Source organism: Lepisosteus oculatus, chromosome 28, assembly GCF_040954835.1.
Source record: "Lepisosteus oculatus isolate fLepOcu1 chromosome 28, fLepOcu1.hap2, whole genome shotgun sequence".
Taxonomy (NCBI): domain Eukaryota; kingdom Metazoa; phylum Chordata; class Actinopteri; order Semionotiformes; family Lepisosteidae; genus Lepisosteus; species Lepisosteus oculatus.
This window is the reverse complement of record NC_090723.1, coordinates 3,768,351-3,796,291: the sequence shown is the minus strand read 5'-3', so window position 1 is coordinate 3,796,291 and position 27,941 is coordinate 3,768,351. Positions and strand designations below refer to the sequence as shown.

At 47.8% G+C, this 27,941-nt stretch overlaps 1 protein-coding gene across 6 annotated transcripts in view; it reads right to left on the bottom strand.

Annotated features, from left to right (window-relative positions):
* Positions 1-370: 370 nt before the first annotated feature.
* The window catches only part of gpatch8 (G patch domain containing 8), a 63,654-nt gene continuing 36,083 nt past the window's right edge, over positions 371-27,941 (bottom strand). For 4 of the 6 annotated variants that reach the window (XM_069185687.1, XM_069185689.1, XM_069185690.1 and 1 more), the window contains 5 exons: positions 20,887-20,954; positions 19,571-19,657; positions 13,099-13,242; positions 7,522-7,652; positions 371-7,096 (listed from right to left, as the gene is read on the bottom strand). In XM_069185687.1, the coding sequence (XP_069041788.1) occupies positions 3,259-7,096; positions 7,522-7,652; positions 13,099-13,242; positions 19,571-19,657; positions 20,887-20,954 (4,268 nt within the window). In that variant the 3' untranslated portion in view covers positions 371-3,258. Of the gene's footprint in view, positions 7,097-7,521; positions 7,653-13,098; positions 13,243-19,570; positions 19,658-20,886; positions 20,955-24,826; positions 24,869-27,941 lie in introns of all 6 variants that reach the window. The other 2 variants (XM_069185691.1, XM_069185692.1) reach the window with 1 other exon arrangement.

Sequence of the window (27,941 nt, the reverse complement as noted above, 5' to 3'; positions counted from 1 at the left end):
GAACCTGTATTCTGACCACCGACTGAAAAATACCTGAAGAAGGCTCAACAGCTGAGATGTTGCACCTCACCTTTATTTTTTCAGTATGGAATTAGCCTTTACGTGTTCCTTTGAAGGCAACGAACGCAGACACGGCTTCCCACTTGAACACAACCTGACCACCCAAGTGTTCCTAAAGGGAAAAAATCGCTCGGAACTCACAGCAGCAATCCACCGCAATCCACCCATGGAGCGGATTACGGGCTTCAAATGAAAGGCAGGTCGTACAGACTCTGGGGTCAGCATCCCATCATTGTCAAACACACAGTGGTGCTCAAAGTTACCTCTAAAAGCATCAAATCGCATCAACATACAAAAAATAACCCCAAAGTTTCACAAATCTTTTTATTATAAAGATTTTTTTTACAGCAACATTACTGCCTGTTTTATGTGACAAAGTTAAATAAAACAAGGTAGGTTATCCACTGCCATCATTGTTAGAATACTCTCTCCACTGTACAGGATATAGTTACAGAAAGCAGTTAAACCACAATTGCATGGGTGCATTAAGCGGGTCCTCCTGACGGCAGGCCATGAACAGCGCTGTTATTCATGGGGAATCAACACCACATCACACAAACAAGAGATCTCCACCTCCGTAGTTCACAGCAGGTTGCTTCTGAGCTCCAGCGTCAGCTTCCGAATAACCACTAATGCTGAATCTTCTCTTTCTTCTCACGGTACACATTCCATTTTCCAAAGGACTGTACTCATCGTTAAACCGGAAAATGAGATCTAAATGTCCGTTATTGGGCCAAACACACCTAGTTTCAAAAACCCATTTTGTTCACATAGCTCACAGATGCCCCCTGGTGTCCACAGGCGGTACTGCCAGCCTTTTGTTAAAGTTAACCAGTGTACTAAGGCCACTCTTCATAATAAATTATAATAGTGAAGTCAAAAATGTGCAGTTAGATCCTGTATAGGAAAATCCTATGTTCATTACCCTCACTTTGTTTCATTATTAATAAAATCCTTTTTAGAAGTAGTGTGAGACAGCAAAGCAAATCCACATCGCTACAACAGTTTAAAAAAAGTTAATCAAATGTGGGTCAACACTTGTTTAAGAGTCATAAAATCTATTGGTGGTCACTGAAACAATATGTGGAGTCCTATGGTATTACAATTTAGTACTTCAGGCAGCTTGAGCATTTTTCGAGAAGTGTAACCTTACTGTTTTATTTTCAAGCCCTCCTTGAGGTGAACAATAGTTGTTGTACTGTATGAACTCACAAGCATTTACCCCTAAATCGGCAAGAACGGCTTCATGCCCTGGGTTCTGTGCGCAGATCTCTTTGCCCCGCTGTCGTCCCCCTCCGGCTCCGGGGCAGCGGTCAGGGCCAGTGCTGTGGCGAGGGAAGCTGGCGCAGGTCTGTGGACGCAGGCGTGGTTGAAGAAGGCACGATGCTTTGGGCGGGCTCCCAGGCAGCTGGGGTGCCAGAACAGGCTGCAATACACTTCACTGCCAATGCACCACAAGTCAAGGAAGAGGGGAAACCAGACACCAAACAAGTGTTTTACTGGGGACACCTCATACGCAAAAACAGCCCACTTCTGATTTTCACAATACGGCAGAAAAAAAATACAAGGGTTTTGATAAAACATACATGCTTGAAGATTTTTGCACTGCCTGGGGTTGAATAGGAACTACTACAAACCCTAAAGCCTTACAGGTTGTTTTTTTTTAACGGCTGCAACCCTATTTACACTCTTGTAGGTTACAGAGATGGGGGGGGAATGTCACTTGCCCCACCAAGCAAGGGTGATTTTACAAAAAACAGCATAAAAAAATTAAATTATTGCAGTATACTACAATCATATAATCATATGTGCTACAAAAGCAGCATTTCCATGTATGTAGTTCAGTGCAATTCTTCGGGGTGTTAAATAATGACTGGGCTGGAGCCTTGATCACATGTGTCTTTACAGCTGTACAATGTATAAAGGTTGATGGTTAAGGTCATCCCATTGCATACCTACTAGTACTCGGTTTGCTATAGAAACTACAGCCCCAATAGACTTTGCATCGTTTTGCAGATTCAAACAATCTAATGAGCTTGGTACATCTACTATAAAACAGGATTAGAAAAAAATAAATCACTTTTCTCCAAATTTGAACTCATTGTTTAACCTCAGAGATCCAGTTCTAGCAGTTCACGATCCCTGGCAGCCTACCCCAGATGCCCAATTCTGCATGGACCAGTTAAAAAGGGAACAGCTGGTGTTTCTGTCCTACCACAGCATAACATTAGGGGGAGGGGGGGGGGTCTCTACACTTAATGACTGATGTGAGATAATTAGCTTATTAGTTTGCCATCACACAACATTTAATTTCTTCTGGGAGTCTTGAATAATGTGAACATCTAAAAACAATCTTACAAAAAAGAAATCGAACCATGAAGGAGACAATTAACCTGAAGTGAGACTTCTGTAATAGCAGTTTGACAAATTTAGCTGCACAACGCTGGGAGATGTCAGGAACATGAACTCATTTACAGCAAGCCTCCGTTTCCTCAAAGTGCGTCTTTCTTCAGGAGCAGTTCCCTAGCGACTTCCCTAGCTTTAGAGGCAAGGGGCCAATCCTACAGTCTAGGAGTCACCTCCCCATTTAAGAAGACAAAGCAGATCCAGCTTATGGCTTCAGCCATCTTATCTTTGGCTGTAGAAAACAAAAAGTAATAAAAAAAAAATACTCCAGTGGTTTTCCTGGCTCCCCATGCAATGCGTTAGCAAGTACACCCCAACAGTTACCTTGCCATTGACCCCTGACATCCCTGGGTTCAGGCCCTGCCCAGACATTATGAAGAGACCAGGGGGCTCAGAGACTCGGTTCAAGAAAACCCACCAAAATTCAGATACACGTAAAATGCCCCAGTCTTTCAATCTGTTATACCAGGACGCTCTGATCTGTATACCCCAGCCAGCGAAGGCACCAGGCAACGGCTGGTGATTCCTCCCCAGCCTATCCCTCCAGATTCAATAAAAAAATCCCCACTCACTGCAGATAAGTTTTTTTTTCCTCTCCCACCTACACGTCTCCCGGCTTCGAATCCTCCAAGCAGTGTCCCAAAACGTCCTGCAGGCATCAGGGTGCCTGACGGAGGAGAGGCAGGCTGCGCCCGTCACGAGGTGTCAGAGCAGCAGGACAGGGGAGAGGCGGGGGGTCTCGAGGCGCGGGCGGCCGCGCCGCGCGTCAGGCACCTGTGCCGCGGGCCAGTCTCAGGAGCCGTGGCTGGGGGGGTGCTGGAGGTCCTGCCCTGAGAAGATGGGGTGCAGGAGGGGGTGCAGGTGCAGGGCGGCGGCGGCGGCGGCGGCGGAGGGCCGCGGGGCGAAGAGTGTGGGGTACAGGGCGGTGTGCGGCACGTGGTGCAGGGCCAGCGGGGTGTGGTGGATGGCGGAGGCGGGGATGATGTGGATGGGGTGGCTGGAGAGGAAGGCGGCGTGGTGCGCGGGGATGAGCGAGTGGCCCAGCGGGGAGAGGGAGATGGGGGTGAGGTGGTGCTGGGGGATGTGGTGCACCTGGGCCAGCTGCTGCGGGTGGGGGTGGTGGGGGTGCGGGTGGATGCCGATGGCCGCCGCCGTGGCCGCGTGGTGCTGCAGGATGGCGTGCTGCACTGTGGTGATGGAGGTGGCCGTGCCGGCGGCCGCCGCGGGCTGCTGGATGTGGATGTGCTGCAGGGCCGCTGGGGGAGGGGCCGGGGCCAGATTAGCCGCCGCCGCCGCCGCCGCTGCCGCCGCCGCCGCCGCCGCGGGGAAGGTCTTGGCCTGCTTGGCCAAGAGCTGCTGCTGGATGTGCTGCTGGGCCGCCTGCTGGAGCTTGCTGTACTTCTCCATCTCCTCTGGGGTGAAGGTGATGGGCTGGCTCTCCAGCGGGGCCAAGGACGCGTCCTCGTCCGCCTCTGTGCCCATGTCTTCCTCCTCCAGGCTAGCAGGGGGATACCCAGGATAGGGGTGTGCCGGCTGCTGCTGCTGCTGCTGCATCTCGGGCAGCATGGGCTCCATGACTGGGTTGGGGGGCTCCTGCATCGGGTCCTGGGTGGGGTACGACGGCACTACCATAGCCGGCTCTTGCTCAAAGAGTCGGGCCTCGGGCAGCGGGTGAGCTTCAGGAGTCGGGAGCCGCCCCTCCTCCTGCGCCATCTGCTGCACCTCTTCCTCCCTCTGCTGGGGGGGGGGCGGTGGGGGCGGGGGCGGGGGAGGGAACTCGCGGATGGGCTCCACGAGGATCACCTCGGCCCCCGCCTCCGCCGCCTCCGCCCGAACCGCCTTCTCCGCTTCTTCAGGCGGCCGCAGGGGCAGCAGCACCGGCTTCTTGCCCACAGGGAACTTCCCGAATAGGGGCAACATGGCTTTGTTCCCCAAGGAAGGGGGCAGCTTAGGCCCGAAATACCCCTGCGGAGGGTCCTTCAGCTTGATTCCTGGCTTTGCCTGGGTCCCGCTCTCCTCGGTCCCCTTGCGGGACTGCACCTTCTCCAGCAGCTGCCGCGCGGTGAGGGAGTTCCTCTCTTCTGCGCCCCCGGGGTTGCCGCCGCCCCCGCCGCCGCCCCCTGCCCCTGCGCTGCCCGGCCGCGGCTGGGAGGAGTTGCTGTTGGCGTGGCCGCCGCTCCGAGCCTGCTCCTTCCGGGGCGGCGCGCGGGACGAGGAGGAGGAGCGCGGGGACTGGGAGCGGTATATCCGGGAGCGGTTGAAGTCCCGGCGGCGGGCCGCGCTGTCCCGGCGCCGCCGCGCCGAGCCCTTGGCGGAGCTGGAGGAGCGGCTGGCCGAGCTGCGGCTGCGGCTGTAGCTGCTGCGCTTCCAGCTCTGGGGGCTGCTGCTGCTGGAGCTGCGCGAGCTGCTGTGCCGGTGCCGGCGGCGCCTCTGCCGGCGGCCGTGGCTGCGCGAGCGGCTGGACTCCTCCTCGGAAGAGGAGGAGGAGTAGTGCCGCTGCCTGGACCGGCGCCTGCCGCCCCGCCGCTCGTACTCGGAGTCCGAGGAGAGCTTGGAGCGCCGCCGCGGCGCGTCGCTGTAGTCGCTGTAGCTGTCCGAGTAGCTGCGGTTGCGCCTCCCGCTGTACCGGCTGCTGCCCCTGGAGGAGCGCTCCGAGCTGCTGGAGTAGGACTGGCTGCGGGACGAGGGGCCCCGCCCGGCCCCCCGCCCTCTGCCCCGGCGGCTCCTCCGGTCCCCCCTGCGGGAGGAGCGGCTCCTGGAGCGCTCCGAGTCCTCGCTGGAGTGCCGCCGCTGCTGCTGCTGCTGCTGCTGGGCCGCCGGCTGGCGGCGATGGGAGCGCTGGGAGGAAGAGCCCCCGTCCTCGCTCTCCTCCTCCTCCTCGCTGCTCGCGTGCCGGCTGCCGCGCCCCCCGCCGCCACCGCTGCTGGAGCGTTTCCGCTGACCGGGGCCGGAGCTGGCTGGAGTCTGAGCCGGGGCCGGGACAGGAGCTCCGGGGTCTGGCTTGTGCCGCTTGGTACTGTTGTGCTCCTCCGAGGGGTTCGCTGGCTCAGAGCCTTTGCCTGCGTCGCCCTGCTCAGCCCCCACCTTCTGAGCCTCCTGCTTCAGGGGGCGCTTCCTCTTCCCCGTGTCCGCGCCATCTCTGCCTGCCGAGGCCTGGGCCGCTGCGCTCTCTTTCTCTCTGCCCTCCTCCTCCCCCGAAGCCCTGCTCTTGCTTTTCTTCCGCTTGTGTTTCTTCTTCTTCTTCTTGGACCTCTCTGCTGCGCTCTCCCCCTCCGCCCCTCCCTCCAGCGCCCCTTTCCCCTTCTCTTTCCGCTTCGACCGCTTGCTGGACTTTTTGTGCTTTTTCTTCTTCTTCTTCTTGCTGCTGTTCTTGCCCGGCGGCTTGTGCCCGTCTGCCCCTCCCGCCGTGCCTTCGCCCTTCGCCGGGGGCCCGTCGTTCTTCTCGCCCGCTGAGGGGCTTGGCGTCTCCGTGCCGCTCGCGGCAGCCGCGGCCTCCCTGCCCCCCGATCCCGCGCCCTCTCCCGCGGGATTCCCCGGCCTCCCGCCTCCGCAGCTGGCCTCGGCGCTCCGGGGAGGCCTCCCCGCGCGGCCCCCTTTGTTGCGCGACAGCTTGAAGTCGAAATACAGCGGGTTGCAGCTGTAGGAAAGCGAGGGCTGGGCGCGCGTGAACTCCAGCAGCTCGGAGGGCCACTGGAGCGTGGTGCTCTCGTCTTTACTGAGAACCGGGAAAAACGGACCTGTGGGGAGCCGGGGGCCCATGTGGTCATCGGCTGCTGCCTGACCGCCGTCTGCTGGTGCCTTCGAGGTGGGAGTGCTGACCCGAGGGGAACCTGCAGCCCCCTCCTCGGGCTTCGCTCTGGGTGTGCTGGTGCCCGACTCAGGCGACGCTCGCCGCGGTTTCTCTTGATCTTTCGCCTGCTTGTCTTCCCTGGGTTGGGACTCCTTCTGAGAGGGGCTGGAGGCTGCCTCCTCCTCCTCCTCCTCCTCTTCCTCTTCCTCCTTGTTGCCAACCTGGTCGGACGCCTTCATGAAGAGCAGGAACTGGAAGTTGGGCTTGACCCTGCAGTGCGCCGGGGGAATGTAATGATAGTACTGGGGCTCCTGGCTAGACGAGCCTTCCTCTCTCTTCATCATCATTTTCAGCTTGGACAGAGTGGAGGCCAAGGCTCCCCCTTCATCCTGCTGCTGCTGTTGCTCTTCCTCGGGGCTTCTGCCTGGGCTGCCTGAACCAGTGCCCTTTGGGGACCCGGAGGACTCCTCCCCAGCCTTCTCCTCGTCCTTGCTGGGTTCCTCGGCTGAAGCTTCCTCGCCATGCTCCGCGAAGACGGCAGCTGCCGTCTCCAGCTTCACGGGGGCTTTCTTAGCAAAGGAGAAGGACACGCTCACTTTGGGCAGGAGGGCTGACGAGGAGGAAGACGAGGGGCTGTTTCTGCCGGCCGCAGCTGCCTGTTTGGGTGATGCCACACTGGTAACCTGGCCACAGCTGGGGATTCCCTTGTCTTCTCCCTGTGACCCCTCCGTTGCACCATCCGAGAGTGGAGGCCCCTCGGGGTTTGGGGCGCCTTCTTCACTGTTCTCCCCGTCCACTGCCACTGTGGTAGCTTTAAACATGGGGCCACTGCCCAGGGCGCTGCAAGACAGGACAGGCCAGCATCACGTCAGGCTGTACGAGCACCGAGAGGTAAAAGCCGGTTTAAAGACTTAACACGCAACGTTAATGCACAATTATTTCTCCATTTCTAAAGCAAAAAAAAGGGATGTGGAGATGCACGAAATTACTGCATGATGCAGGCAGCGGCACAGCCTGTGCTCAAAGTTTCACATTCAGTCTTACATAAGAATTGTTATTTTCTGTTATAAAGGGAGGGTCTTTCAGTGACAATATGACCCAGCCAGGGATTTCAAGAAGGACTCCCCCAAGTGCCTGCAGTAATTTCACTGCTCTACTGATGAAATGTCAGTATAGATCCGGCCAAGCAAGTCCGCAGTGGCTTTCCGCTAGCGCCGAGCTGCGGCTCTCCCCCTCCCCGCCCAGCAGAGGGCGCCGTGTCCTACCAGTCCTGCTGCTTCCTCTGCTCCGCCAGCTCGTGCAGCCGCCGCAGCGCCCTCTCCTGCTTCTTCTCGTCCCGCCGCGAGCGGGACGACACGTTCCGCGCAAACTCCCGCTGCTTCAGCTCCTTCAGCCTCTGAACCGAAAGGCAGAGGAAGGGGCAGGGAGGGAGGAGGGGCGAGAAAGAGGAGAACGAGAGACGGGGAGAGAGTCAGTGACGCGGCCCGCCACACCCCCCCACACGGCTCAGCCAGTGCTTTCAGCCACCAGGGCCTAGTGCTCTGCCAGCCACCTGCAGGCCGCCGTGCATCTCCCCCTCGTTTTCACTTTCACAGCAGTGCCTTGGAAATCCACACAACTGCAAGCTGCCCACATCGAGTTCCAGTGCGTTAATCGTGTGGTTTGGGTTTATCCGATAGGATGAAACGGTGACCTAAGCCTGTAAGTTAAAAACGAACTGAATCGATGGATGATGGTTTTAAAGAAGCATTCGCCAGCATTTCTATTCGACTTAGGCACGATTTAGTGCTCCATGTTTATTATCTGATTGGAAGTGGTGCTGAATTGACAGTTTAAACTGCTATGCACACAAGTGTAGAATTTATTTCTAACGCAGCTCAAGATTATTCAATTTTTAAACGAGAAAACCAGAGCTTAAGGTAAAGGAAACTTTTGGAAGAAGGATTCTGCTGAAAGAATGCTTACTGCTGCTATTTCATATGGCTGCTGCTGTTTTTAACATGTTCTGTGTAGCTGGGAGACACGCTTTTCTGCACACAGAACGGAAATACAGTCCTGGCACGCCCAGGCAGTGGGAAACAGACACTGACTGACACTAAAGATGACACAGCAGGAATCACATTAGAAAATAAAAAAAAAACATTCAAAAATGTAAAAGTCCTGCCGGGGCGTAATTAAAGCCTTTTGCTTTATTGGGCTCATTGCTCGGGGGGGCAGGCAAGCACTGCAGAAAACCTCGGAGAGCTTCTCGCCGTGTGGAGCCACGCTTCAAAGGGAGAAAAAACACCAATGATTTACTCCCACCCCCAGCTTAAAACTTTTACCACACAGTGTCAGTGAGCTCCTTACCTGTGCTCAGAGCCACTGAGCCACCTCCTCTGCAAGCCAAGCTCTCTTTGGCTTAAGAAGCTTTAGAAAAACTGGTTATTGCATCTTTTTTTTTTGTTGTCTTTGTGCCGATTTTGTTTTTCTTTTGGCAGCAACAAGCAGTGGATCACGACGTTACAAAGCCACAGCTCAGTCTAGAGTGCCTCTCGCTAAGTGTGATGATCGTAGGCAAAAGGCTGGATGGAGGACACAGAGAGCGGGTGGGAGGGAGGCAGGGAGATGTGGGAACGCTGGGCTTCGCGAGAAGGAGTGGAGAGCATGAGGTTAATCGAACGCCAAGGGAAAATGAAACAGGAAAAGGGGAGCAGAAAAGAAAAAAGGTGCAGGGAATCGAGAGGTAGGCAAAGCAATGTCCGAGCTACACAAAGTCAGTCACAGGCGCTTTTATGGCACAGTACCCTGCTGGCTTGAAACTCAAAAGTGTAAGAAAATTCAGCACATGTTGTTAAAGCTTTTTAGCTGGGGGGGGAGAAACAACTTGGACAAGCAATGAAATCAAAGTGGCTCTGGAAAACCGCTTTGGTCTGATGACGAAGCACGTTTTCATACAAAAACAAAATGGCAAAGATCCCAATCTTGAGTACAATCTGTAACCAAACAGGCCGTCGAGACGGTGATTCTTGAGGAGCCTCGGGCACGACTGCGTCTAAAACTTTGAAGAGCAGCGCCTGGGCCACATCTCCAGATGATAAACATGTACGTTATGCACAGAAATCTACACACAAAATCAAATCATTGGATTTTGATTTTATCACAATCTCGCAGTCCTTAAAGATAGTTTTTTAATGTTCATTTATAATAATAATACATTCATAATAAATGTAGTGATATTTTTAACTTATTTTATTGGTGACTGACCACACCACTGATAGTCATATATAATCCCTGGAGATTCTGTAATCATCTTATTAACCCAGTTAAAAAATCTGGAACTTCTCCAGTGCACTACATTTCAGCAGTGCTCTGCTGCAGACCTTGTTTCTTTAAGAATTACCTGTATGGTTAAAGAAATACTGTGCATGCATAAAACTCACATGCTGCTACTTCCATCCCCTGCACACTGGACATTGCTTTGAAAGGGCAGATAAGCATCAAGCAGTAATTAGTGATGGACAAAAAAAGACAAGTCATTCACTAGATGAAGTGGGGCCAAGGGCAGACACGTATAATTATACAGCTACACAAGCCAGTAGAGAGAAACTCACGCTGGTGGTCTGGACGCCCATATTTTTAGAAGGGTTTGCTGGCAATACATCAGCTGAAAGATGTTAAAACATCGCAGAACCAAAAAAAAAAAAAATAAATGAAAAAAGAGGAAAAATAAAGAGAAAAATAAAAATTAAGCATTACAAGGCAAGCAGTCTCGACAGATCAGCACTCAGCACAGAGCTGAGTGGGGCAGAGAGCGAGGGGGAGTGAGGTGGAGAGGCGGGGAGGGGCTTCAGGCAGAAGTAAGCTGTCTTCCCAAATGGCTGATATGTGCAGAGGACAATTGCTCCTCACCCCTCCTACCAGTACTGGTACAGTACATGCTGTGGCCTTTACTGCCTCACTTCACAAATATTTTCTGCTCACTGGACCCATTTCTTCCCCTTGAATAGTAATAATGCATGGCTCCTTCCTTCAGCTACACAAACAATTAATGCACAACATTTAAAATGCATGCACATCTGTTTTGCTGGCAACTAAAGGCTTAGGGTATAAAACCCAGCTTGCATGCCTGCAGATGAGATCAGCAATATGGCCTAGGATGGGACCTGCAATTTAAGAAGAAAGAAAGGACGGGAGAGAGCTTTTCCAATGCAGCTGGGGAGGACTTTAAAGTGCCTTGCAGGTTTGTGTTAAGGATAGATTGCAGACTCACAAGCAAAGTTTCTGAATGACCCATCCAACCCCTCCCTGCTCATTTTTTTTCAGGTTAGGGAGGAAGAGGGTGAAGGGACAGCGCTTTTGTTTTTTAGAATCACTAAAAAACAATTTAGAGTTGCCAATTATTTTCGCTGCGCTTAAATTATTTTGAGCAACCAGAGAGTGTGTTTTTTTGTCATGCCTCGACTCAACACGATCCTCACCTCCCCCCCCGCCACAATGTGCACACAGGAGAGAATGAGGAAGTGCAGGCAGACATCTCCCACCCACCCACTTCTGACCCACTTGGTTTTTTAACATATCCCGCGCTGACAGGAGGAGAGATGTGTTCCAGCCAACGAGCAGAGGGGTCGCTACTGCTGAAAACCAGAAGAGCCCTGGCCAGCAAACACCACCTTCATCCACGCAGCCCAATGTGCCCCACTGTTTGGAGAGCCCCACCCACACAACCCAGACTCAGACCCGGGACCTCAGAGCTCAAGCTGTGCTCTAAGGATGGGTGACGTACTCTTTGCTACAGCCAAAGATATAATTCCTGCTTATAGAAACGTCGCCCTACAAGCTGCTCTAGCTCTGGGGCCTGGTAGAAGGCAGACTCGAGGCATCACCAGGCTGGGCTGGTGCAACGTGAGCACTCAGTCACAGCCCTCTGACACAGGGGCAGCAGGGACTCCATACGGATGGGTCTGTTCACTGCAGACAGAACAGCAAAGACGCACCGTTTCAGGTGCCGTCTCCGGACCGATTTAAGAAAGCAAAGACTGTCACTGATTACTATCCCATATTTCTACAACCTGCTGCGTTTTTATGGCATCAAAGAAGAACCCCAAGATACATTTTCAACTGTGAAGTTCCAACTGTGAAACAACTGAGTTTTGTAGGGCCTTATTAATGACATACACTGCTCATGAATGATGATAGCGTGTAGCCCAGGCTCTAAGCAGCTAGATAGAGAGGGGAACACAATTGGGACGAACAGGCAAAGGCCATCCAGATAAATGAAAGCACATTCACCAAGTGATTCTCGTGTGTGTCTTCAGATTGAGTAGCAGTCAGAGTGGAAAATTGGAGTGTTTTAAACGTGGAGACTCAAGGGTAAGCACAGAAGACTCGCTGACACGCTCAGTGATTTATGGAATCAAACAGACAGATTAATGGACTGCAAAGAGGTGAAATTAGCTAAAGCAGCTGAAATGCAAGCGAGTCAACTTCGATTAAATTCTCCTCCTCCCTGTAAAAGTTAAGTAACTGCAGATGTTAAAAAAAATGTCCTGCTGTCCATCTGTAGCCTTTCTGATGTTCTAACCTAATCAGAATGCAGTAGCACTCTGGCAGTTTAGCCTCCAGAGACTTCAGGCCGGGCAAGTCTGCCCTTTCTTCTTCATTTTTGGCATCAGAAAGATCACTGACCTCCATTTCCATTTTAAGGGCGTCAGACTGTCAGAACAGAAGACTTGACCTGAAGTTTAGTGGACACTGACAGTGACTCTGCTTTAGGAATTATTTCATCTCCACTTCCCCTCAGGATGCGAAGATTATCAGGTCTAACTTTCTCCCAATATAATCAACTAACTGTCAAAGAAATGAATGGGATATTACAAGCAGCACACTGAGGCCTGTCATGTCGGGTCATGAAACTGCACTCTGGCTAAAAGGTCTTGCCTGTGGCAGGAAAGGTGAAGTGACCAGGAACAGCAGGTGACGTGTATGTTGATATACCTGTGTGTTTGAGGGTGAGCAAACCGTTTGGAAGGAAACCAAACTTTACACTCAATTTGAATCCTAACCATCTCTAAGGACTGCACATTAAACTTTTTTTTTTACTTTATACCATCAAAGCTGGACGACAGAAATGCTGTGTTCAGTGCCACAGTGTGAGATTTGTATGATCACCGATTGAGCGAGATCATTGCATCATCCTTACAAAAGGTGTTTTAGGGTGGCTATGGATTTCTGGCATTAACTGATGACCAAAGCAGCCCAATTACAAATGCAACATCTTTTGTTGCAGATACTTTATATCTGTACATCTATGCAGATTCATAAAGATATTCCAATCAGGTTTTTTCTTCAGTATTTTTTAAACAAGCATCTTTCTTTTACAAGATAGTGTTTGATTATACTGTGAAGTATAGATTAGTATAGCATAGATTACAATGTATTCTTTAAGTTTTCCAATTTATGCAAAAAAGAAAAGATTCGTTGAGCATTACTGGTCAGCCAGTAGCAAGCACTTATTGTGAACCTCTGCTGGTTCAACTCAGTTTCTTAATTAGGCTGAAAGGTAAGGTTTTAACACTACCTTAGGCAAGCCAAGCAGCGTTGCTTAAGCCTGATGCATACCCCCACTGCAGCATCCTATTACACACACACTTTCGGCTGTCAAATGCTCGTTGTTACCTGACCTAACTTGCAATGCAGGTGTTACGTTGTCTGTATGGAGAGATTTAAACTGATTTTTAGAAATCTAACAGAAGCATAATTAGACTTGCCCATCGGGCTACATGAAGCAGGTGTGTAGTGCGTCAGTGCAACAGGTCCAGGACTCATCAGGACAGCACAGGTTTGCATGCGAGTGCCCCCACCTGCTTGTGTGCATGATCATAGGAGTTGATGTGGTTGTCGAACTCCTGATGCTTCTGGTACTGCTTGTCGCAGAGCTCACAATAGAAGTTCGCTCGCAGGTCCTCCAGAGCCTTGGCGATGGCCTTCTCCTTCTCGGCATAGTCCTGGAAAAACAGCAGGAGAGCTGTTGTAGACCCGATTCATTTAGAAGCGGAAGAGGCAGAGACAGTGAGGCTTCTCATAAACCCAAATGATCACATAAACCCGAGTTAAGGGAAAACGAGGGAAACAGAACTTCAGCTGTGAAGTGTTTGAAGAGGTAGGCAAACAAAGAGACATCTGCTGGACTGGTAATCAAAGGCAAAGCAGTTAAAATTACCATTAATGGGAGAACTTGCATTAAATTGCAGGAAATATCATAACAGGAAAAGAAAAGGATACATTATAATGCATTTTTGTGGTATAAAACCTGTTAAAAAAAGTTGATATTACAACTGGAATACATCCTCTTGTCTTCTCATACACCGAGGTCAGATTCCAACACAGACAGAATAATTGCCAGTGTAAATGTAAATGTACTCAAGTGAAGGGCATTGAGTAAAATTCCTAGCATGCACTGCAAGACAACCAGCAACGTCACCAGGCTACTGCCTTCCCATAATCCATTCTAGATCTGGATTTGAGGCAAGTTGGATCGAAGAAATGAAGGAAAAACATTTGAACACAGATATTATTTTCTATTATTTTGTTCAAATAACTATGCAGTGATCGCTGATGTGTTTATGGTGGTCGGTGTCACTGTTGGGCACTACTGCCAGCACGCCTTTAGGTAATCTAAGCACATATTTAGATAAAAGTTTTCAGCAGTTACATACAAACATAAATGCACCAATCTAGAACAGTACGTAGTAGCAGTACACTGAGGAACGATACTGACATGCAAACCTAAATCGTGCATTATTGCTTACAAGCACCGATATGCTAATTATGATTCTAGTTTAACCTTTTTTATACATTTTTCTATTTGTACACTAGCCAAAAAAAAGTCATACAATCTCTTACACTGTTTCCTATTTGTTCCCAGAATTTGTAAAGACCCCTGGCCTTGAGCCCTGCCCTGGCACATGGACACACACAAGCACAGCTCTATCAAAGTGTTGAGACAGCAGCCGGGTAGCCTTACTGGAGAAGATCCAGCGAAAAGGAATGCAGGCCTATTAAAATTCAGACGAGATCCTCTTGCTATCGACTGGATCTTGTAAAGCAATAATAAATGATTTTTTCTTAACTTTCCTGAATGAAATATTATAGCCCCTTTCAAGAGCACTACCCGCCTCTTGCTACAGCTGAGGAATACCAATAAGTGCAGAGGTGGCCTGCATGCACAGCTCCTCCCTGCAGAGCAGCAGCTCTCCGGGCCCTCACCACTGCACAGTGCAGCAGGCAGGCAGGCAGGCACCCGCCCCACCAACAAAGCACTTTCGGTCAGTATGAGGATATTATGAAAACCAGGGTGGACGCAATAATGAACTACATGTAAACACAGCAATTCGATGTGTACTCATTTGTTTTGTTTTTTATAAAGCAGTCGCTTTGCAATGTTCTCTGCGCTGTATTTTCAAGGCACCATGATACACTCAACGGCCAACAGATCAGAAAAGCCCTGTCAAATGAATAGACACCAGCACAGGAGTTCTTACTCTTATTTATCTTTAATAATAAAACAATCGCTGATCTACAATTGTGTCGCCTGTGCTGCGTCTCCATCAGGTTCCAGGAGGAGTGGGGCAGTCAGGCTACATCAGGCTTCTCCTCGCATCACAGATCTATACCAAAAGGAAAAGGCTCCTCACACTCCCACAGCAGAGGACTGACACACTGAGACATCCAAGTGTGATGCACTAATCATTCTAGGCTCCCGGGACAATGCAATGCAAGCACATTTTCAGCATTTACTTGTTTTCTACCTTATTTTAATGTAAGGGGCTTTCAACAAAATGAAAGGATTATTAGGAGGCAGGCTTTAGCCCTTTGCCTTTGGTTATCAGCATGAGATAGAGAAATGCACATGCAGCCAGATTTCTATTCATTTGCTTTTTTTATTTTTAAAATAAATGTTTACCTCCCCATAAAGTTAGAATCTCTCATTTCATTTCTAAGCAACTCAGTTATGACCCTCTCACCCACTGTGACTGCCAGGCAAGAAGACGCGTGAGTCCAGCCCACGCTGTTTCAGCACAAGCACACACTGGACACCTGAACCGGCAAAGGCTTGAGAAAATCTCTTCACTTACCTTTCCAACACCTTTCCCCAATGCGCCAAACCTCCAAGTCTTTATTCCTCACCATCACTCAAATTCCCTGTGGTTAACAAGAACCTGCTCACGCTACCTCCCACAATTTGGGACCCCCTAGACCTCAAATCTGAAGGAAATCAAATTTGTTTTCAAACGAAACTTTAATAAAAACATGTATAGCAATAAACCACCCATTTTGAATTCTCATTTTTCACAGTACTGTTCCAACTTCAATCTCTGTGCCTGTTCCTCCTGCAGCATTGATGTGCACGACATACTGTGATCTTAAATTCATTTTCTATCCTCTGCCTCCTTCACCAAACTTTAAAAGCCAGATCACTCCAAGTACCTTTCAGAAGTAAGCCAACATTAACTGTAGGTCAATCACACAGTTCTATTTCACTTCCTAATGCAGAAGTCATTGACAAAGACTATGCTTACCAGTGACATTGATACAGCCTGCCATCAGCACAGAAAGGCATGTCATATCTCTCAGACTGGAAAAGCCATAACACTCCCCCCATCTTTGTAATAATTGTCATTTGAGACCTTTACTGGTCCATAGACTCCCAGAGAAAGATCTTATTGTGGTGTTTGAGAGAGAAAATCTTATGCTTGTCTGTGAATCTCATCAGATTTCATCTTTGTCTCCACCAGGCAGAAGCCCCTCATTGACCGTGTAGATACATGAGCTCAAACCCCAGGAGGCTGGCTTAAAACTCTCAAATGTGTTTCAATGTCAGGTCTGACACAAATTAGAACTTAGATCTACGGAGGTAAAAGACAAAACACAAGAGAGTTGACAGTGGTTTCAGTCCCTGATAAGCCACTTTTATAAAACACAACTAAAGCATGATGTAATTGTAATCGTTTGGGTCAAAAACTCCTGCAGGTGTATCTCACACTGTGCCGGTGATGGATATAAAAGCGTACGTTCTACATTTTTCCATTACAATTTGCAAATGGAAAGTTGTGGCACCCTTATTTTCATTTTCCACTTCATTATTTAAGAAAATACATTAACAGGTCTGAACTCTTGAATTCTGACTGGGTGCAATTTGCATTAAAATAATGACCCCTTAGATGTATGATGATTTCTAAAACTAATCTTTTGATGGTCTAATGAATAAAAATAAAATGGTGAGCCATTTCCTGAATGCAGTCTTTTCCCCACAGCAATTTTAAAAATGGAAAAAAAAACAGAAGTCTGTAACACATCTCTCCAATATCAAAATGTCATAACTGATTGGTCAATTATATGTGGTCCCAACACTACTCTTAGCACAGAGAAAAAGCCTGCTTCGCCACCATCAGCTGTTACGAACAGAAATGATCACTATGATAAAAAAACAACTTAAAAAAACCATACAGCTCACACAATTAACCTGCTTTTAATTCACCGCTGCTAATTTAAACAGTGCAAATACAACAAACTAGGGATGAATAATTAACTTGTTATTACAGAAATCTGCATATAATCTAAGGAGCTGAAGACACAAGTAGTCTTGTAGTAACTTGCTTAATTCACTTAATTTGCTTAATTTACTGCCGTTTCCTGGAGTTAATCAATAAAGGCATAAGGGATAAATAAATGTAGCTTAATGATACTGATAAAATGCACTGGTGAATGAATGCATCAAATGGAAGGCATTATCCACAAGTAGGCTATAGAACTGTATAAAGAAGTACACATCTGTGCACATACACAGGTTTACGCTTCTGTCCATGTGGAACGAGCAAAGAACGAACAGGCCAGTTCTGCTGAGGAAAGATGTTCTGGACTGAACACAGGTGGCAATGTGGTACTTCTCAGAACTGGATCTTGAGGTCAACTTCTTTGACGTATAGAACCTGCCCAGGGGAATATTAAATACCATATTAAACTCCACCTTTCCTAAAAGAAGGTGCTATGATTTATGATTAAGATCTAACGGTGTTCCGAGTATGTGCTCAAGTCTGCCCTGAGCTCCACGCCAGCCTGCTCTCTCAGTACTGCCCTCCCAACACTTCCCGGACACGTGCAGAAGGCACCCAAGTCACCCATTCAAGCTCGCAGCTCTACTGGGCTCCTGATTAGCCCTTATCAAAACTGAAATTCCATGCTGCCGAAAGAAATGACACAGCAGACGATTATGTTGCAGCACAAGCATGTAGTTACCCTCGAAAAAAGCTTTTATAGCATTAGACTGAATTGATCAAATTCAGAAAACTCCAAGCACTACCATCAGTCTCTACTTGTGGAATTCGGCATCCAGTTTGAAAGCACTGCAGAGGGAAACCTCTCCATGGAGCATTAGCAATACAAAGAAAAATGAAATTACCGGTTTCTGCTTCCCCCGTCTCCGTATGGGTCCCCTAAACACTCCTTTGAAGTTCCGGAGGCGGCCGTTCACGAGCCCTGTGGAGCCACTGGCCACGCAGCAGCAAGACATGCGCAGAGGGAGGCCCCCGGCGTGCATGAGCACCCGCAGACGGACAGACGGCCCCTCTCCCCGGGCAGCGCGGCACCGCGACAAGACAACCACCCGGCCGCCTCCTCCTGCCTCTCTCCGTTTCCTCTCCGCTTACATGTGGCACCAAGAGCGGATGAAAGCGAGGGGCTCTGCAGCACACAGAGGCATTTTCCGTCCCCCACCAGCAAGCCCAGCCAGTCCTCTCTGCTTACATGGGAGGATTAGAAAGAGCTCCTCTCCGAGCACGGCAAGCGACAACCCCAGAGTTAAATTAAGGCACGTCTTCCCTCTCTAGCGCGCTATCTCAATGTATTCAACTCCTACTGAAAGGCCTGTGGGCACTTGGGTCTTTCGGCAACCAGTAATGCGGATAGTCTTCCGCCTGGGGCTGCTGGTGAACAGCACAGCCTTAGCTGGTGAGTCAGGGCCCTGGGAACAGAGCTGTCAAAGACCTTGCAACACAGCAAGGTGGACAGCCGCGCACGCAGCCAGGCCGACACCACACCTGCAGGGAGGACCTTGGCCGTTGAGGTCTCCTGCTCTTCCCAGGAGCTGGCTGAAACACGTGGGAAAAGTCCCCGAGGACACGAATCTTCTAATTCCCCAAAGAAGCACTGACAACGTCCCAACGTCATTAAACCATTGAAGCGACTCACTTTTCAGACAGAGCTCCATGATTGCGGCAGGGAATTCTATTGGAAAATACTGCTCCCTCAGTGGGCTCTCAAAGATCTCCCTGGTTTCAACTTGAGCTCTTCACTTAATTAAAAATCTCAACCGAACTAACAAACTTGAAAAGGTACCAAATAAGCGATTTACTTAATTTCTACTTAGGTGAAGTTTAAAGGTAACCTCCAACATGTTTTGGGAACCGAAAACAGTGTTTAATCTGATGTTATTATCGATGTTGCAATAACAGAGCAGTATGGCTGAACGATAAATTATCAGTTATGTGGTGACTATGTTGTGATAAAACAAAGGGTTTCAGCTTTCTGCCTAGGAACTGCAGTTAAGAGATCTAAAAATACACCTTCTTTGCAAGATAAAACTAAAGAAATCTATAAAACTATCAATTTTATAATTATTATTAGCAGAACTCCAGGCAAATGCATGAACTGCACATTAGGTGCTCTCAGGGGAGACCCCTTGGACAGTCTCCAAGGTCCCCAGGCATCCAATGAACAAAATGTACATGGTTTCATAAAACATGATTTCTGGTTCTGTGATGGACCTTCAGCGATTGTCACAAAGTCACAAAGTGTGGCTCCTTGTAGATGAAGAGCCTCATCTGCTTCATTTAAAAGGTAAGAATGGTGTTTGTGCAAAAGAAGTGGATGTAATTTAATTGTGTTGCTGTCTATTAGTTTTCCAAAACATGCTGTGCCCCTAGGAGTGCTAAATAAAGCTCCTACATTTTTTACAAACCATTGATGAAACCCGTGGGTTGATTTATAAGGGAGAGAACTAAACCAGGAAGGCCCTATTTAATAATTAAAACAAAGCTACAGATTAATACAAATTAATTAATAAAATTACAATTTTACTAATACAATGTATGCAAAACAAACACACACGACTTGAATGACAGCCTTAAGGGAAATTCCTGGAGATGAGCTGTTCAGTACAGCTGGCAAACTCCCACTCACAACCAAACTGTCGACAGCTGTACCCCCACATCCATGTGAAAGATCAGGGTGCTTCTTAAAGACCTCGGGGAGCCCTGTGGGCAGGCAGAGCCGTACCTTGTACTTCTGTCTCAGCTCCTCGGTGTCCTCCTTCTCCACCTCCAGAGCTCGCCTCTTCTCGGTGGCGTCCTCCGCATAGTCCAGCTGCCAGAACCGACACAGCGCTGTCAGAGGGGCAGCACCGCCGCGGGCTGTGCCTCTTAGACACACACGCAGGCCGCCACACACACACACCTGCTATGTCTTTCTAAAAAACAGAGCTAGGGCATGCACACTCATCACTGTGCTGAAATCTACACCTCGGCATCATCCCTTATCCCAAAATGATTTCACTCTGAGGACACTGTACTGTGCACAGCGTTTCAGAGCAAGAATCAACGCTCAGTCTATACAGACAGGAATATAAAAAACATGTTTCTGAATCATTCATATTGAGCTATATAATACTAATAAATCGGACAGCATGTGACACTGACACCACAAAGGAAAGGGAGTGGTTTTCATAATTTTACGATCTCAGCATGCTTGGGATTGTGGTCTACAGATCGCAGACAATATCTTCCTACAGGCACACACTTCAGGGAGATTGTGCTCCATGAACACACTTCATGTATTCTACACAAACCTGAGGCACTTTTAAGCCCTAGAAATCGATACAAGAAATCATAATTAAATTCAGCTTTAAAATGAAAAAGCAAGTATCTATAAATATTTGCATTTCTTCTTAATGTCTGTGTCAATGATTTATAACAACTAATAAAATAAGGAAATGATTTGCAAACATTTTAGTTCACCATCAGTTAAAACTGCCTAGAGGACCGATAAGCCAAAATGGACAAATAAAATAAGCACAGACTTACAGGTGTTCCTCCAGCTGAACTTTAAAAGGCCTTCTGCTTAAAAAATGTGTTTCTTTGGATCCACAGCCAAATTTTTAATTTCAAAAGCTGATTCTGCAGTTCATCCGAAAAGCCCAATCTTCCAAATAACATGACAAATGTGACTGACTCCTGAGCTCGTGGAAACCTGCTGGCAATGTTGGCTGGTATTTATATCTTTGATATATGTATATTACTCAGTATTGGACTATATATACAAATTCGGGCTCCTTTTTCCTTATTTTACCCCCTATTCTTTAGCAGCAGACCAAGACTGTTGGCTTAGGATGAAACTCTTGGTGCACATTGTCCTTGTGGGCACTGGGATTCTCCTGCCCTGGTGTAGATCCCTCCCAGAACGGTCAAACAAGCCCATTCACAATTCCACATTCACATTGTTTAACATAATGGTCTTAACTCACCACTTCAGAACATGAACACTGAACAAACACTGCCCCCTGCAGGAGAGGCACAGCTAACGCAGTGTGCGCCTACCTCCATCTCCATGCGGCCCATTCCCATGACATCATATTTGAGGATGATGGGGACAGGGTCTGTCCTGCCTGCGAGAGGAGAGAGACAGAGAGAGAGGAGTGGTGAGACACAAATGAGCTAACCTGGACAGCCTCCTTGCAGTGTGTTGGGTTAGAGATTTTGCCTTGAAGTGCAGAGACCAGAAAAGCTACAGTGAACCAAACACCAGCCATTCTCACAGCTTACAAGCACTGGATGGAGGTTTTCACATTTTTGTGGCTCTTTGTCAACATATAATCACAGTTCTGTATAGAATTTATTTTAGATTCAATCATTAAGATACACTCTTGCAGACTAGGTATGCATTGACTGCAGGGGACTACTTTGATGCTATTAATTTTAGAAAATCAAATTGTAAAGAAATCTACTGCAGTTTCTCTCCTGAGCATCCTGAAGGCAAGCTGCGCTCGATGTTAACTCTCATAGGCTCACATCACATTCTCTGCCGCAACACATCAGAAAAAAAACATTACAGCCCAGAACAACAATTAAGGTTGTAAAATTATACTGCAACCCTTATGGTATGTTTGCAACATATTTAAGAAACGTGAATAGTGGAGTAGTCTTGTGGGGACTCATCTACTGTAACACTGTATATAATCAGTATCCTATGATCTAACAGCATGTTATTTGAATTACTGCTCAACACTACAGATTTGTTACACTCCTCTTCTACATACTGTACAACACTGGTACCTAGCAGCTCAAAAGACAGAGGGCTTAGGCCTCTGGCCTATTCAAACAAGCTGAGAACTGAGCCGCTAAGAGTAAAGGATTTCAGTATACATACAAAAAGACTCATGGGATACCTGCCTGCATGCACATGCTCTGCATGTGCCCACACTTTTTTCACGGAGTGCCTGAACATGTGGAAAGGCATGGTACAGGAACATAAAGATGCTGAGTTTCCAAAGTCCATGTGACCGCATTCCTTGCTGTCTCATTTGTAACTGCACTAAATTTCATCCCTGCACTGTGTGCACTTCTCATGAAATGTTCATCTAAATGCGCCAGCTGACTTTCTCAGCACCCTGCAGAGATGCGTCCCTTGAGTTCCACACCAGAAAGCGCACACGCACCCACCGCCTGCGTTACCACGCACACCTGGCCTGGCCCTGCAAAAAAATGTCTCGGGAATCATCTGTCCCTACTGCAGCTATGGAAGGGGAGGTGGATATTGAAGCCTACGTCCCAATTATCAGTTCCCGCACGCAACGCAAGCTGTGAAAAGGACTAGCCGAGAAAGAAAATTAACTCTGGGGGGAAAAGAAAAGGGAAAAGAAAGGACAGAAAAAAAAAAATCAAACTATGTTGGAGATTGATACATATTGTTTAATCCACTCATAAACAGCCAAACAAAGCAGAAGAGAAGGATAAGGAGACAAGCACTGAACTACGGCAGCAGGGTGACATCACTGGCTTGTGTTTGCCATGATGACAGTGCAGGAGGGGATACTTACCTTGGGGAGGGGGGGGGGTACAGGGGGTGGGGTGGGGTAGGGACAGAGGTCCTTAAACAAAGAGGCACAACACACAACTGTAACAATGCTGCTGCTGCCAGGTACACAACGATCAAGAGGCTCCAATTGGTAGGCTTGTTATTCTGATTTAATTTGTATAAAAACCTCTCAAGTGTTTATACCCTTGGGCGAATGCAGTTTTCTGTTTTTATTTTCAACTTAATTCACTACGACAGTGCAAATTGAGACCAAATATTTTCATCTTAAGGCGGGCTTGGAATTCACAGGACTGTTTTAAAATCAACTCGTTTCTGGGGTTCCCCGCTCATCAACATGAAACGCCTTAAAGGACCCGAGATTGTAGAGGCAGTGAGTGTTCAGTCTTCTTCTACTGCGTCCACTAGAGAAGTCACACAAGTAGAATCTTTAAAATGTGGACTACAGAGTCCAGTAAATGTTACAATACTGTAAGAAGCAAAACTCATTGGAGTGACAAGGGAGATTGAGCAGAGCTTTGTGGTTTGGCCTGTATTCCAATTGTTCAATAGAGGTTAGGGCCCTGGACTGGCAAGATATTGTGGATATCTAGTTGGGGAACTGTTGCTGTACCACTGAGCAAGGCACTTGCCAAATTAATAATACAGGCAGAGAAAATTATGGGTTTTGCCATTTTCCCCCAACCTACTATTTGTGTTTGTAAAATAATGTACACAGAGGATAGGTACTTTGTAAGCATACACATTCATCATTAGTGCTGAGTAGATTAACAAATAAAACAGTTTTATTTGTCAGTGTCGACACAGCAAGCCCCGAAAAGGGCAGCAATCTGAATTAATGTCCCTTTCACAAAAGTGCTGGGTGAAGCCAAACACGTCAGATAACATCTTAATCAATGCACTGGCTCACAAGAGTATTTGTACTTTAAATATGGCCAAAGAAGAACAAGGCATTTCAAAGTTTAAAATAAACTGTAATTAACAGTCAAATGGTCAAACTAAACAAGCAGAGTCCTTATCGTTATTAATTCCAAGCCCCCTGAAAATCATTTGGTCTGTTTTTTGTGGGTGTGTTTGAAAGGCTTTTCGTATGTTTTGCGATTTAACAGCTTCAGCCCAATGATATAATTAACGGCTTTGAGGACAGGTCAGCTAGACTGGATTTCATCAGGGTTTCGCAGCATGACCTCTGCAACAGTGCCCAATAACCCACCTGCATGCTCCTGCACTGAACTCCTGAACCTGGGCTAGACCAGATTCGCATCAGATCTTGGCCAGGCATGCCCCCTTTAATAACGAACACTTAAAAAACTCAGAAAGGGGAACACCATGCTAAAACGAACTAAAAAGCTACAATAAAGATACTAAAGATCCTTCAATTTGATGGATCAAGCTGTAAGATATTATAAAAAGAAACATCTCCTGACTACACTGAGAACAGCAGAGTCATAGAACACAGTTCCTTAAACTTGGAATCAGTTGAAATTAGAGCTACTGTCTTTGCAGAGACTGCTTAGAAAGTTAGTGTTGTGCAAAAAGAAAAAACAATTGTGAAAACTGCATACTGTGGAGCAATACTGTGACCTTGGGGAACAGAACACAATGCCCATGGACAATGGCAGTGCACATCAAAGGGCTCAGTGTGACCTGTATATGCTGGTTACAACTTGCTTATGTGAAAGGACATGGCACACAGCTACAGGAAGCTGCTCAGGGATTGGCACGCATGCAAGTTTGCTCCACAGCACACTGCTTTTCAACAAGGTAGTCGCGTGACCAGGCACACAAACTTCATAAGCAAACTCCAGCGTTTATTCCAGGTGGCAGTCTTTAAAGTGCGGTGAAGTGGCTTTTAGGAGAGAGGCACTTCAACAGATCTGAAGTGAGATCAGGTGAGAGGACGCCCACTGGTCTTGGATCCTGTCAGGCTACACTGAGCTGAGAGTTAAGGTCTATACTGTCTTCTGTAAGGCCAACAGGCAGTGCAGGGGCCAGGGCTACGAAACCTTGATACCATCCAGTACAAGCCCCTTCGTTCGCTCTCTGTGCGTTCCTGCAATGTGCGCAGTAGTGCCAGTGTCCCCTTCATAACAGAGGTGGGGGGGGGGGGGGGAGATCAGGCCCGGGAAGTATTAGAATCTTACAAAATTTTGTTTCATATTTAGACTGATTTTCTTTTGTTTTTAAACAAACAACAACGTCCCTTCTAGCATCACCCATTCAAATGGAAAAGGATCAGACAAAATGTGCATTAAGGTAAAGGGTGGGGGGGCGGGGGGGGAGGGGGATGGGAACAAAAAACAAAAGGAAATATTAAATAAACGTATAACAATAGAGACCAAGCAGCAGAATGAAGGCTACAACAGAGAGAGAATTTAAGCCTATTGTATTTGTGCACTGATGACAAAAAAAAGAACAATTCAATCGGGGAAAAATAAAAATTACCACTAAGTTTACCATCACCACAACATGGCCGGGATCATAATGCTGCAAAAAAGAAACACCAATTGGTTAAGCAAGAACATTGAGGAACAAAGAGGCAGCAGGCAGAGGGGGACTAGCACGCCTTTCCTCTCCTCTCTGCTCCACCACGCACAGTCACAGGGGCCGCGGTCCACACCAGCACACTGCCCTCACCACTCCCTCCTGGCTGACCGCGCGCTTCTAACGAGAAAAAGGCTCCCAAGCGCCACCAAGGGCTTCAGCTGTTTCCTTCCACACTCACGCCAGGTGCCAACACGTTAAGCCCGGAGGGTTGTTTACTCTAAGGACACCCCCACCTCCAGCTCGGACCCGACCCCCTCCCCATCGCTCGGCGCTGCTGCAGCGCCCACGCGCTGGACACACCGCTCCTCCTCACGCCCCCACCCTCTGCTGCTGCGCGGCGCTCCGTCTCCCACAGAGCCCCACTAACACTGCCCTGCTGACATCTGGCCTAAGGCACACTGAAGACCAGGCCGCATAGAATGAGAAGCACTCTACTCCAGCTCCAGATTTCAGACCCCTGTGTGTTAACATTTTTAAAGTAGTGGGATTGCAAATGGGAGGCACAGAAGCATTTTGTGAATCGGGTGCGTGTGTGTGTGTTACATCCCAAGTCAACACTCGTATATATCGCACTGACATGGCAAAAGACTGGGAGGAAAAAACGATGGTTGCATTATGCCGAGCGCATGCTTTGTTAATACATCACCATTTTCATTAACTGCAAAAGGCATTACATTGTTTTTGAATTAGGTATTTTAGAAACTGTATCGAACACCTGTGCTGCAGTTTATTTTTTTACTAGCAATTATTTTTTTTATAAGCTGTGGTGTTTCGCAGACTAGTTTGCCCTAGAGATTCATTTAAGAAAGTTTAGGTCATGGTAATGCATTAATTTCCAGGCAGTGAGCCCTGCGATTTCTGCAATGGCCAGGTTAGGTCTCAGGCACCTGTCCCAAACACCGTAACCATCTCACAACCGCATATAAATGCGCTTTTGGGCAAAGCCAAATGAAAATCATTTATCAGACAGGCAATGATTTTGTTTTTCAAACAGCATTCAGTTTAAAATTGAGATCTCCACCCCACAGAGGCAAAGACTACAAATTTCTTTCATTTCAATATAGCAAATGTGAAGTTTCTTTCTTTCAACAAAGAAAGGTCTACAGGCGCCTGTGGAAACGCTGATCAGCCTGAGGGAATGTCACTGGGCGATCTGAGGCAGCTCAAGCAACTGGGTGGTGAGAAGGATGTAGTATAGAGACGAAAGCATGGAATGAAGTCTCCCCTTAAACCCCTGTACGAGAGCCCACCAGTGGGCTGTAAACACTCAGGGCACTACCCCGCCAACACCAGGACAGAAATTGCTCCAAACACACAGCACAGTTACCCAGAACAGAGAGGTAATCGTGGCCATTCAGAAAGGCATCTTGAATCCAATCAGAGTCCTAAAAATACTTGCAAGATGTTCTGGGATTCTGTCTCCATGACTTAAAAGCAATACTAATACCTTAAGGGGATTTTTCTGGAGTGCAAAGTGGCATGATGTGATTTTATGTAAACCAAAGTTTAAAAAAAGAAAGATATTAAGAAGGAATTACATGTGGATTTAGGTCTCAGAAACACCCAAAGGAATGTGACAGACTATCATGTTTGAAGTCTGTAAAAGACTCTGGGATCCTGTTTAAGGTGCCTAAAAACAATTTTTTTCCTAAAGCAGAGAATAAAACACTGAAGAGAATTAAAATGATATTCCGGAAATGAAAATCCTGCAAGTCCACAAAACAACTGGCAATGCATTTAATTTATTCTACTAATTAGTCTGTAATTTGCCAAAGATCAGTAGCAGGGTGGATAGGCATGACATTTGAATGACCTTTTTCTCTGAATAACAAAGGTCAGCTCTGAGCGAGCGACTCAGCATGTGGAATGGGAGTTGTAGTTAGTTTTCTCCCTTTTCTGAAGGAGCAGATGATCAAAATCTGATTCCCCGTTCTCCTTTAGAAATTTCACTTCTGCAACATCAAAGGAACAAATAGTACACATTTAAAACCAAAACCACCCTTAAGTGGTCTTCACTTCCACCTTAAAATTCACTTTTACACTGAACAACACTGAACGCTCAACGCTCAACTACCTAGGATATCCCACAGAAATCTCTCCAGAAAAGCTGTTTGACATACTTCTCACAGATGGAAACACTACAACAACAAAACTGCTAATCTGAAACATCACTATGATTTGATTATTCCGGCAAGCCATTTGAAAGAGTAAGCCAATATTTTATTGAGCACTACTCAATTAGCAATCTGCAGTTCTGCCTAAAGCCTGTAGGTGTCACTGCGAGGCCACATCTTTAGAAGAAGGTCAATAGACTGAGAATATGAATTGCCATGCACCCCTCTGTTGACCTATACCAGTAACCCACCGCTGTCTCACTGCTGTCTCCCACTTTCAATAAGCTTAAAAGGGTATCTGCTTCTATCTAACCTTGGAGCAGAAGGTAACATGGTTTTAGATTTCTCCTGCATCGAACAACAGGCAGCGAACAAAACAAGATTCAAACAGGGCACTTGAGAACACCAGAACAAGAGCAACAGAAAGCTCTCCTTTCACAGAGGAAATTAAGAACAGAACTGACCCACATGAGCATTTAAGCCAGGGCAGAATGCCTAACATACTCAATTCCACACACAGAGCAGTAAACATAAGTGTGCACACAGTACATATTTCACTTCCAGATCATTCCTCTGGACAATGGCCAAAACTAGGCACACGCTGTCCGAATGCAAGAGCGTGCACGTGTCTGCGTGCTCCTGAGCCACTGCAGCTCTGCAGAGCAGCTCAGTCAGAGTGGACCACCACAGCCCCGGGCGCCAAGGACCAGATCCCATCTGCACTCCAGGTTACCAGTCAAACCCCATGAAAAGCAGCCGCGTCCTCGTCTCCTGCCAGCCCGGAGAGGGGAGCCTGGTTCTCTCGGGCATGGCGCAGGGAGAGGGGTAAGGAAGGAGGCAGCCGTTCTGCAGCAAGCGCGATCAATGATTGATTGCTTATTTACTCCCTGCTGCAAGCT